We start from the raw sequence: 12,200 nt of genomic DNA, 5'->3' as shown, positions 1-12,200 counted from the left end.
AGCTATTAGTCTAACATTGCTTGCAAGAGCACTGCTATTTCCAACTAAACACCTCTTTAACATAGGGTGTGAACTACACATTGCTTATGTGGGACAGTCTGTTTCTAACTGTGAAGAGCAGTTGAGTCTCAGAAGCGCTTGTAGGACCCTGTGTGGAAGCCTGCTGGTGTGAGGTCTTCTATGTCATATTAGTGTATAAAGTCATCAGTGTCGACAGGCAGTTCTCTGAGATCCACATGATGTAATTTGAGTTCCCTTGGGAATGAGTGATATGACACTACCTCTGTCATGAGAAGTTTTTCCTTAGTAGATGTCTTCTCTGCAGAGTTATAGATAAAGACTTAGTGCTTATGTCTGAGAGTGGCTTTGGGTGGAAGTGGGCAGGAAGGGTTTGGAAGCAGAGATGTGCAGAAGGGAATGGAGATCCTGAAGCTGGAGATGCTGAGAAAATTTGGAAATAGGGAAAATGGGAAGGAGAGCAGGTGGTGGAGGACTGTGAGGGCCCTGTGGTAGACTCTCAGGTGAGAAAACAGGCAAGTTTGCTTTTTTAAGAGAACATTTTAGTGCTCTTATATTGCTTAATGGTAACCCTGAGCAAAAATGCTGGTCCTTTGCTCCCTCACTCACTGGACATGAAAATGTCCAAGTGGCATTTAAAGTAAGAGGTATCACATTTCAAGGAAAAAGGGCCAGGGCTATGAGAGGAGGTGGCTACAGAGTTTTCCATGGGCTGTGGGGGGGACACCCACTCCACCATGGGTTTCTCCATGGGCTGCAGGGGCATCTTTCTTTCCAGCACCTGGGGCACCTCCTCCCCTCCACCAGCCCCCCCCCCACCTTCCCTGGCCTTGGTGCCTGCAGTTTCTTACACCTTCTCACTCCCTTCTCTAGGCGTAAAAAGCGGCTGCTTGAGGGGTTTTTTTCTCCTAAATGTGATTCCCAGAGGCGCTGTGACTGTTGCTGATGGGCTCAGCCTTGGTCAGCAACGACTCCAGCCTTGAGCCAGCTGGTGTTTGCTCTGTGTGGCCTACAGAGACCTTCTGGCTGCTGCTTGCAGAAGTCACCCCTGATGCCCCCCTTCTCCACCAGAACCCAGCCACACAAAACTATGACAAGAAGCAACACTTCCTCCCTAAGTAGAAATGGCAAAATCTCTCCTTGGTGAAACAGCACAGATATTTTTCTCTATGGAGAGTAAATATCTCTCCATGAAGGTGTAATGCATCTCTCCTAGCAGGTTACATGCTTAGTTAGGGTGTTCTAAGAGGGGTTAGAAAGCTTTAAGCATGGCAGGTGTCTGACTGCTGATGCACTCGCTGTGAGACAGAGGCTACGTGATGAAGAACGGAGGCTAGTCAACATGAACACCATAACATCCTGTACCTCAGCCCAACTCCTGCTGCATAATGCAGTCAATGGTTGCTGAATCTGGGGGGGATGTGCTGTGGACAGCCTCTTGGGTATGTCAGCTTGTCAGCACTGTGTCAGCAGCTGATCTGTGTGACAGAGAATGAAGTCTTGACTTATTGCAACAGTTTTCGTGCACTGGGACTAACTCCACCTTCTGAGGATGGGCAGAGGGAGAGATGTCAAGCTCTGCATTGAGGGCATGGGGCACTTTTCCCTTGGTGTTGACCTTTTTTGCTGCTAGTTCCTTGGAAATTGTCATGGTGACAGGGTGTGGGGTTGAGTGTCCGACTGGCATGTTATGGGATGTGATCCCACTTAAAATGAGCTAAGCACAAGACAAGAATGTGGCCTTCATACACTGCTGTGTCAGTCTGGCTGTCTGCCCAGGCAGCCTGGCTGTTATTGCAGATATTTCAGTATGGCACTGTGGGGCAACCTTTAAACTTTTCCCTTTGACTTATTGTACAGAAATGTTTGCTGCTCCAAATGTAATCCATACTGCACTGCTGATAAGGACTTTAAGTAACGATGCTTGGTGCTGGTAAGAGCTTGCCTCCTTAAAGCTTTCTACAGGCATTTATTTATAACCTCAACAGTGCAGTGAGACTGCAAAGACTGAGCATCTACTCTGTCTTCTGGGCACATCAAACCCTAGATTCTGAGAAATCATGTCATCTTGCAGTTTTTCATATATTTATCCTCACCATGCTGTTGGGTGCTAGAGAAATAAGTTACCCCAACTTGTCCACATCCTTGAAGAAAGTTTTGTCCTCCACTGAGCAGAAATCCAGTGCTTAAATATCCTAGATGAATGTGGAGCGAAGTGATTTACTCAATGTTAAGTGGACAGTCTTTTTCAGAAGAGCCAATAGAAACAGTTGCTCTAAATGATGGGGAATTTACAAAGCAACTTTTTCTAAGGCCATATAGGGAGTCAGCAATGTTAAAGTTACTAGCAAGGGATCTGTGATGTTCAGTGAAGAGGGACTGGACAATAGACTGGACACAGACCTTTATTGTCTGTAGCTGTGCAACAAAACTCCCTCCCATCACTGGCCACGGTCAGTGTAAAACAAAATGCTTGTTGTCCAGAATTGTGAAGGAGTTTTCCTTAGTTATGTGACCAGTGTCTGCCAGAAAGCAAGCACAAAGATACATTGACAGGGAGAGGGTGAGCTGTGGTCTCTGAACTGCTCAATGCTCCCTATGAAGGAAAAAAGGGCAAACTGTCCTCTCCAAGAGGGGGATGGGGAAGGAAAAAAATATCAAAGGATAAAATTAAAATGTTAAATAACATTTTTGGTACAAAAGTCCCCGTTTCTGGCAACTGGCACCTTGTCTGCGTTATGTGGGCAGAAAGGAAATGGGGCCATGGAGGGAAATAAAACTCACCAGATGTGGCTTCAAACTTAGTCAGACATGGCACTGCCTAAACTTTTGTTCCCTCTGTACCTCAGCTCCTCCCTGTAAATGGAAGCAGTGCTCACACTGCCTTTCCCTTTGATACTGGATGATCCCAAACCAAGTCAGTGGCGAGACCTTGTCTGACCTTGATAAGCACCATTTCAGGTGTGACTGATGCCAGCTGTTCCTGAACTGACAGCACTAACTGCTCTGACAGACTATGGGCAGAACTGGCCAGATATTGCTGTTGTAGCTTTGAAAAGCCATCTCTGTGGCTTTTTGTCAGCTGCCTGTGCATGTTTGGAAAGGGAAAGATTTGAAGCAAAGCACAGAGGATATTGAAGGGAAGGGGGGAGCTCTTCTGGTTTTTCTCCACCCCTGTGCTTCCTTGCTGTGTTTTGCCAAACAACATATTTACTTGTACTTTTCTCTTTCACGCTGCAGGAGACCTGGTTTCTGAGGCCCTCTCTGCAGTGTTGCACTCTCAGACAAGTTACTGGACAGAGCTATGGCTTCCTAACGGCTTTTGAGCTTACATCCTGTGCCTTAGCTCCTTTCTTGTCCAGTATGAGCTCTCACTGGGGGTCTGGAAGGGCAAAGTAAAGGCTACTGGAACTTTATCATCTAGTTGTGGCATGTTTGCAGATGGTCCCATGTCTTCAATATGCAGACTGGCCCCATGTCTTCAATCTGCAGACTGCCCTCATGCAGTGCTTTCCACTGATGGGTACTGCTTTCCACAGGCTTTGGCTGTGAACGGTCTCTTCTCTGCTACCCATGCTCTTCAGGCTGGCTGATCTCAAGCCCCTGTTGTTTTCTGGTGCTGGATGAAGCTTGAAAGGGGCTGTGTCACTGGTGTCGATGTCTGACTGCCCAGGCGTTGTGCAGACACAGGCCATCTGTGTTTGGGTGTGCAGGGTGCACCGAGCATTGCCAAGTGAGCTCAGAGGGACCGGTGGGTGGGTGTTGGGAGAGCTCCCTCTGTGCCTGGAAGCTGCTTCCAAGGGGTTGAATTACACTACAGTGCTGCAGAGACCCACTATCCATACAGAACTGGATTCAGCATGAACTGAAGGGCTTTTCTTTATTTTTATTAGTTTGTTTTGTCTTTTTTTTTTTTTTCATGGGGCTGGTGTGAAACTAGCACAGAGGATGTGGGCCCAGGATAAAGAACTTACAAGTGCTCCTAGGCTATGGAAAGTGTGAATACGTGGGCTTGGGACATGCATTATAATGAGGTGCTTGAATTCCCCCCTTGCTTCAGAGCAGGGCCAATGTCTGGCAATGCCATGGCATTGAACAACCACACATTGTCTCCCTTTGAACTGCGCAGCTTTCAGGGTAGCCAGGCTTCGCCTTCACCCTGCTCCTCAAACAAACAAGGGACTGTGACAGAAATGTCACCAGGACTCAGATTCCTCCTAGAAGGTGACCAGATGGTCTGACATCATCCCAGATGTCTCTGAAGCAGCTCTTTGACCCAAGAGAGGGTTGAAGGCTCTTGGCTCTCCCATGGGAACGTGTCTCTTCCCATGCTTTGCTCCACCAGTGCTTAAGCAGTGAGGGCTCTCAGAGCTATCCTCAAGGGCCAGGTACGAAGGTGGGATGTTACAGCCGGACTGGAGTGTAGCTGAGGGAGTTGTCCTGTTCCTGCTGGTCCTGGGGGTTGTGCAGCCCTGAATCATTATGGCTGTGATGCAGGACCCTGAGCAAGAAAGAACCAGAAAAGCAGCAGTTGTGTTGCATGTCCAGGTATTGGTGTGGAGGTGACAATGAAGACCAGAGTGATGGCTGGGAGCTGGCCTGTCTCTGATCTTGTAGACTTCAGAAGACACTATCTGCACATTTGTCATTTGGCCAGCGTGAGCCCATCTTCAGCTTCTCATCACTTCTGAAGCACCAGTAAAAACTGTGATCACTCCCTGGCAGCCACGTTCATCCCACCTCTCTTCAGCTGTAGACCATAACACTTCTGCCCTGGATTTGGAGAGTGGCATTTTGTAGCCCTGGAGTTGGCTGTTTCTGGTCCTAGGTTCCAGCTGTGTTTACAACTCATTCACCAGCACAGCTTCTCAAGTCAAATGTATTGGAGTGGCAATTCAGTCTTCACCTCTCAGCTCATATTTCATCTGTCCTAATTTGGGGGAAACAGGAATCTATCCCCACCAAGTTATCCTCTTTTAAATCCTCATTTAAAACGTGTCTCTGACATCTACGAGTAATTCCCGACTGGCAAAATTGGATTTCTTTTTTCAGCTGTTCTGTGTTGCTACTTTCTGACATCATCTTTAATCCTTGCTCCACCTTCCCCACAAAAATGCATCTTACCTGGGAAAACACACTGGGGGAAGTGTGGACCCTTGAACTGGATTTCCTCAGTGTGAGCGGGTTAGACCTGTGCCTAGCTTATCCCCAAATGAACCAGTGCTGCATGCACAGCTATGCAGGAACCATCTGGCCCTTACCAGGGAAGAAATGGTTAATTTTCTGTCTCGCAGAAGAATGCCTTTGGCACCAGTTTCAGTGCAATGACTCACTGGGGCCAGGCAGGACTGGAAGTGCAAAGACCCCATCAGCAGTGGAGCAGCTTGGGAATCCTACAGCAGCCTCAGCCCTTGGATCCTCAGAGCCAGGAGAAGTTCCAGCTGTGGCCTTACAAGGCCAGAACGAGAAACCTGCTGCTGTGTCCCTACTGAAGCCAAGCTGCTGCCAGGCACTCTCTGCACTCTGAAGTGTTTTGCAGATCCTTGCCTGGGGGCTGGTGGAGGCTGGAGGAGAGGGCTGGGTATGAAGAGCACTCAGTCCTAGCTGCGTGCTTAAAGATTTCAAGATGTGCACTTTTACCAAGATATTCTCCTTGTTTAAAGTTGCTTTTGCCTGCCAGCTCCTGAATCATATCCAGCTCTCTGGAGGGAAGTCATCTCTCTCTTACAGCCCATTTATGGGTGGGGGGATATCGGTAGCATATTGTGTGTTGTCACCCTGTCAGGACTGCAACCTGGAGGTCCTTATGACTTGGGAGGAAAGAAGGAAATACATAGATAAGCCAGGCAATTCAGAAATGGAAAGCCAGTTCAACTCCTTTTGGCACTAGTAAGTGCTCAGGACTGGGCAGGATTTGGTCTTGAGGTGAGTTGCACCTTCTCTATAGTTGAGCTACTCAGCCTCTTGGAGGCAATGCTGGGAGACAGGCACTTCCAGACAATGACTCAGCCCATCCTAAACCCTATCCAAAACAGATGGGATAGATTAGTCTCTGGAGGTATCTTTCCCTGCCTGGAGAGGGATTAGATGTAATGCCCAGCTTTCTGATGACTGAGCTGGGAAATCTGAATCCCACCCTTCATTTTTACTGGGGATGAGGTAAAAGCTACAGGAGAATAAAACATATGGTCTCCTTCGTTCTGTTTGATTTGGAGCAAAACCATGTGCACATACACACAGTTGTACATATGCTTGTATGCATATATACATTACAGAACTGCAAAGGTTTTTGGTTTGGATTTTTTTTTATTATTTGTTTTTTTAATTTGCAGAGACAAGCTCATGATAGAGGTGCCAAAATCCAGGCTGCCTGTGCATCTGCATTTAAATATGACAAATATGACAGGACTTTTTCCTAGGAAAAAATGACTTAAACTCCGTGTAAATGACTTAACTGTGACAGAAATAAGAGCTGAAAGGAAAGATATAATGAAAGAGGAGAAATATGGTCCCAACCCCATGTTTGACTGCTGTGTGAGGGTGTGGGGAAGTGTTGTGTTTTCTAGGAAAGTCTGTGTCAGTTCCTTCCTGACCCCTCTGCAATTCTGGCTTGGATGCTGTGTACACACATATACTGCACTGCTGCTCTGTGATGGTTTCCTTTTTGTCCTTTTCCTCCTCCTTTTCCTTTTCCTCATAGGCAAGGATGTCAAAAGGAATTTCTCAGCACACTGGAGGTGTGAGAAGGCCAAAGCAAGATTATTTTTCCTCTTGCCTTGATCTCAGAAAGAACACAGCTTTCTGGGCCCAATAAATCCCTCTGAGAAAATGCAGTTTGAAAGAATTGCAAAAAATTGAAAAGAGGGCATTTGGGGAAGGTCAAGTTCTGTTAATTATAATCAGAGCTACAATACAGATAATAAGACTTGCAGAGTTTCTCTCCAAATCACTGTTTCTAGGCACTTCTGTTTCTCTCCCTTGCCTACCCTGGGACATAGTGGAGGAGGGATGTTGCATGTGGTGTGATGTTGTGCTCTCATGGTTTCTTGTTTTAACACCCTGCCCAAAGTTTCCTTCAGCAGAGGTTTGCACAAAGTTCTAGGCACACTCATACAGGATAAAAATCCTCTATTTTCACTTTCTCCTTACTTTGATCCCATATTTTGAGGGGAAAATTCACAGGCCACTGCTGTTATAATGAAATAAATCCAAGAGTCCTTCTCTCCACTGTGTGATTGTTGCTTTGCTCTTCTATACATGCATAAGATGGTTTGCCCTACTGGATTTAGAGATGGAAACTCTGAGCTTTGGAAAGCTTTTCATCTATGGCCTTGACATCATCAGTTTTCACTTCTGTAAAAAAGGACTGTGAGTGTTTGAATATCCCTCTGAATGTTCATGTCATACATTACCTGTTATGTTTTTACAATACAAAGGTTATTGTAAAAAAAGGAGATGAGAGAGCATAACCCCCTTGCTTTTCCAAATAAGAGCTATTTAATCTCAGCAAGTTCGCTGTCAACTGTTAGACTGGGGAGATAGCCCTCATGTTTGGGGCAGACATTAATGTTCCTGAAGGTTTATTTGGTGCATAGCATTATGTAAACCTAATGGGGTTCCTCCCTTCTCTTTGAAAGAGCCTCTTCCACCAGGCTCCATGTTTTATCTATGAAATATTTGCAAGATGCATGGTGGTGGTGAGACATATAGCAATGTTCCAGGTAAGCAAATGGAGATATGATACCTGTGATCTCTGCAGAGGACAATGGTTTATAGAGAGGACAGAAACAGGTAGGAAGGAACTCCAGACCTGGCTCCAAAATGATTGAAGCTGTGGGAAATAATTCCCTTTAACTTCAGATGGAATGGAAGCCAATTCACCAGCTGGGAGGATTAGAGATTCCACTGCAGTTAGTTGCAGTTTGCCTCATTGCAAAACTTGCATCATCATCTTCAATGCAGAAACCAGAGGGTTATTGATGGCACAGCTCAATCAGTCCTTTGAGCTCCTTTCCAGACTGTCTGTACATAGCAACATGAGGCCTTAGAAAGATGTGCTTTCCTGCACTGCATTTTTACTGGACAAGCCTTTCACATATTTCCCTGATAGGCATGAGAGAAATCTTTAAATGCTGGTGAATCCACTGTATTATTTCTTGCATAGCTTTCCCTGGAATTTGAAAAGCTTGATGGTGGCCAAGAAGGGGCAGAGCTGAGAAGCTGCTGATTCCTCTGCTTACAGACATTGCCTTGTCTTCCTCCCACGTGTTTTGCATACCAGTATAGGGTATGTTTGCATGGACAGAGGCTGCTGTGGGGTATTTTCTCTCAGCTGGTATTGCTAAGATGAAGTTTGTCTCCATGCAAACAGCTGCATGGCTGCTAAATCAAAATTGGTCACACTGGGGAGTTCTGGACACATATGCACTTTTCCCCTTGGCTTATCCTCAGTCGTCTGTCTTTCCCATCACCCAGGAACCTTAACATCTCTTGCTATGAACTTGTCTTGATACCAGCTTTTCTCACTCAGGCAAATTTGCTGAGTGTGTGCTCGATCCCATTTTCTACACTGGAGACAAAGATGTTGAGCAGTGTTGGTTGCACTACTGACCCCTGAGGAATGCCACTCACCACTCAGTCTTCACTTGGACATTGAGCTGTTGGCCACAATTCTTTGAGTGTGACCATCCAGCCAATTCCTATCCACCAAATGGTCCATCTGTTGAACCTCTGTCTCTACTACTACAGACAAGGATGTCATGAAGTAGTGTCAAATGCTTTGTACGAGTAGATGGCATCAGTTGTTCTTCCCTTATCCACCAATGCTGAAACCCCACTGTAGGATACCAAACTTGTCAGGCACGATTTGCCCTTAGTGAAGTCATGTTGGCTGTTACTAAGCACATCATTATCTTCCATGTGCCTGAGCATAGTTTCCAGGAGGATTTGCTTCATGATCCTACCAGGCACAGAGGTGAGACTAGCTGGCCTATAGTTCCTCAGGTCTTCCTCTTTTCCCTTTCTAAAAATTAAGAAAACCAGTCTTAATAATTAAATTCTTGCCCACTAAAGCAGTGACAGTTGTGTCTACTAGTCTCTTTTCTTTTCTATTTCTAGACCAAAGAAGCTCTCTTCACAATTCTCCAGGACCTAAGGCCTGAAGACCACTTCAATATCATTGGCTTTTCCAACCGAATAAAGGTCTGGCAGCAGGACCAGCTGGTGCCAGTCACTCCAAATAATATAAGAGATGCCAAAAAGTACATTCATAACATGTCGCCTACTGGAGGTATGATCCAGATAGATGCATGGGATTGATTTTGCTATCCAATTAACTATGCCAGAATGGAGAGTAGTGAATGTAGTCCTGTAGCATGCAGCAATAAACATTGGGTTGTGGGACAAGGAGAGCTTTTCCCTACCATCACTCAGGGTATGTGACAGAGGGATAGGTGCCCTTTATTAAATGTTCATGATGGAGAGGTGTCCCCAGATCCAGCATGTGACCTGATATACCTGTTAAAGCCAACTTGGGACCATTCTCCCATTTATTTGGTGAGATTCTCAGAGTGGGAAAGTTCCCAAAGTTTTTTCTTGAGGACACAGGAAAAATACCATGTCTTGGTGAAGGACACCACAGGGTCAGTACTTGTGCAGTTTCTGAAAGTCTGTGTAAAAGCAGGGACATGGTTTTGTCTGGGCTGGAAACTCCATGGATGGACTACCCAGTGTGGGCTGTAGAATTGCCGTCTGCAAGACCTGGTTCCTCACCTAATACTCTTGTCTTCTTGCCTCTACCAAGGAGCAGCCAGAATGGCATTTAAGAATTTCTTGTCCTTTTCTCACTTGTGCCTCATTGGCAAGATTGAAGGTGAGAGAAGGAGTCCCCAGAACAGTGGCAGAGTGCAGGCATGGTACTGAATTTCCTTCAGTGGTCTCCTGTGGGGCTATGGGCACTAGTATAAAACAAAACAGTGAGGTTTGAAATCAAACATACTTCAGCAGCTGTGCCCATCCTAGCTGAGTACCCCCCAGGTAAGCAGAGAGCTGCAAAATGACGTATGCAAGCAGTCACAGATGGTTGAAGGTCAGGCAAGGCCTTCCCATGGCTGCCCCTGAGTAGTGACCACTCCTAGCAAAGGAAGCTCTCTGATGGAAAAACACAGCAAACAGGATGGTGTGCTGTACTGTTTGTATTGTGAAAGGAAGAGTTTAGGAAGTGGTCCAGGGACCTGCCCAGTTAAACAATTACCAATAGTGGGCCTAAACTCAAGGGCATAAAACTTTCTACCCTTGAAGTGACAAAATAGCTGTGCAAGAACCAGCTGAGTTTGTCAGAGAACAAAAGTAGAAGGAAATTATTAACTCAGGTTCATCAGGAAGATGCAGCGATTCTCTGCTGCAGCCAAGTGGTACTTTAGTTTTGGCTAAATCTGATTTTCCCTATAAAAGTTGCTGTCACTTGAGTATCTTCCAGTGAATGTGAATGCACTGAGACTCACAGATCATGCACACACAGCTCTTACTGTGTCATAGCCACACACCAAAGAAATAGGAACAAAATATCACTGCTAAATATCTGTGTGTGTGGTGGAAGGCAGTTTTCAGTGCTCAGTAGCTCTGATGTGGCTGCGTTTGAAGTGATGCCATCTGCCATGTAGTTTTCATTTGTTTCTGGGGAAAAAATTGTCTCTGAAATTTTGGATCTGGATGGAGACTGAGAGTATATTAGGATAGGTAGGTGCAGAGTTTGGTGCAAAACCATTTTGTAAAAAGTCTTAGCCCCTTTCCTGCTCCTTTTCTTGCTGCTGTCACTGGAGCTGTGTGTGCTAAGTTTCTAGGTGCATATGATGCATGCTCAGACCTACTAGTGCATCCTCCCTAGAACTCCCCTTCTAGGCCCCTGGAAAGAGTCTGTTGGGTATAGCTCTTAACACATTTCACCTGCATTTTTTCTGAGAGCTGTTTTAACCCTGATTCACTGATCTTGCAAAGGTTCCACAGTCAATCTCTTTTGACTTGCACAAAAATGGAGCAAGGAGATACCTATACTCATTTTCCTGCTTTCCAGGTTTTGTTGGGTGTTTTTCTGAACATTAAGCATGACCCTTTTTCATGGCTGTTCTTCTAAAGTACATCTATTCCCTCATTTATTTTCTGTTTTATTCCTCTCTCCCTACTTCAGGCAGTTTCATTCTTCAGTAGCCAGTTGTTTGTGAAAACACACTCCTTGGCTAACAAAGCTATTTCTCTCCCCTTTAAACTTTATTAGCCTCTGGGGTTTGAAGAACAAACCCAACCACTTGTTTTCCCATTTGAAGGTTTTTTTTTCCCTCTCTTCAAATCTTGTGCCCTTCAGACAAAATGAGCAGAACTTGTTTTCCCAGCTCAGATACCATCTGGGAGAGTCCCTAATTAAGTTTAACTTTTTGTATGTACCAGCAGGACTTTGTATGTGCTGTGACTGCTTACCACAGCTGACTATTGTACATTGAGACATTCAAGGGTATAGCAATTTCACATAATAAACTGCAATTCATAATTCAATTCATAAGACTATAAACATCTATCTCAAACGGGCGCTGAGCAACAGAGCTGCACTGAGTTAAAGGACTAGTGCAACTTTATGTAGAGAAAAGGAACATCTTGATGAATAGGGATATTGCCATACTAAAGGGAGCTTAGGGAAATTTTTTGTACCAATCCTACAAGAAGAAATGAGCTAATAATTTTGGTACCTTCCCAGGGACTAATATTAATGGTGCTCTCCAGACTGGTGCAAAGCTGCTAAATGATTATATTGCTCAGAACGACATTGATGCCAGGAGCGTCTCTCTGATCATCTTCCTCACGGATGGGAGACCCACTGTTGGGGAAACACAGTCATCCAAAATCCTCAGCAACACCAAGGATGCCATCCGTGATAAATTCTGCCTCTTCACCATTGGCATTGGCAATGATGTGGATCACAAGTTGCTGGAGAGGATGGCACTGGAGAACTGTGGCATGACGAGACATTTCCAGGAGGATGAGGATGCAGCCAGCCACCTCAAAGGGTTTGCTCTGATTTTTCTGTGCTTATATCTGCGTTGTGTCCTCTGGGCAAGGGTTTTGGGAAGGAAAATCCTCTAAGGAGACATTGCAAGAGATGTTTCTCTGAAGCTCAAATCTTGTTGAGAAGG

The 12,200-nt window shown here is 45.4% G+C and overlaps 1 protein-coding gene across 1 annotated transcript in view; it reads left to right on the top strand.

Moving 5' to 3' along the window:
* ITIH5 (inter-alpha-trypsin inhibitor heavy chain 5) overlaps positions 1–12,200 on the top strand; it is a gene marked incomplete at both ends in the record, with an annotated part of 47,515 nt that overhangs the window by 27,042 nt on the left and 8,273 nt on the right. The window contains 2 exons of the mRNA XM_084264071.1: positions 9,136–9,307; positions 11,765–12,074. Of these exons, the coding sequence (XP_084120197.1) occupies positions 9,136–9,307; positions 11,765–12,074 (482 nt within the window). The remainder of the gene's footprint in view (positions 1–9,135; positions 9,308–11,764; positions 12,075–12,200) is intronic.

Source organism: Gallinula chloropus (genome assembly GCF_964237585.1).
Source record: "Gallinula chloropus genome assembly, chromosome: 1".
In the NCBI taxonomy this organism is placed as follows: Eukaryota; Metazoa; Chordata; class Aves; order Gruiformes; family Rallidae; genus Gallinula; species Gallinula chloropus.
Note: the sequence above shows the minus strand (reverse complement) of the source record. Positions and strands in the feature narration are given on the sequence as shown.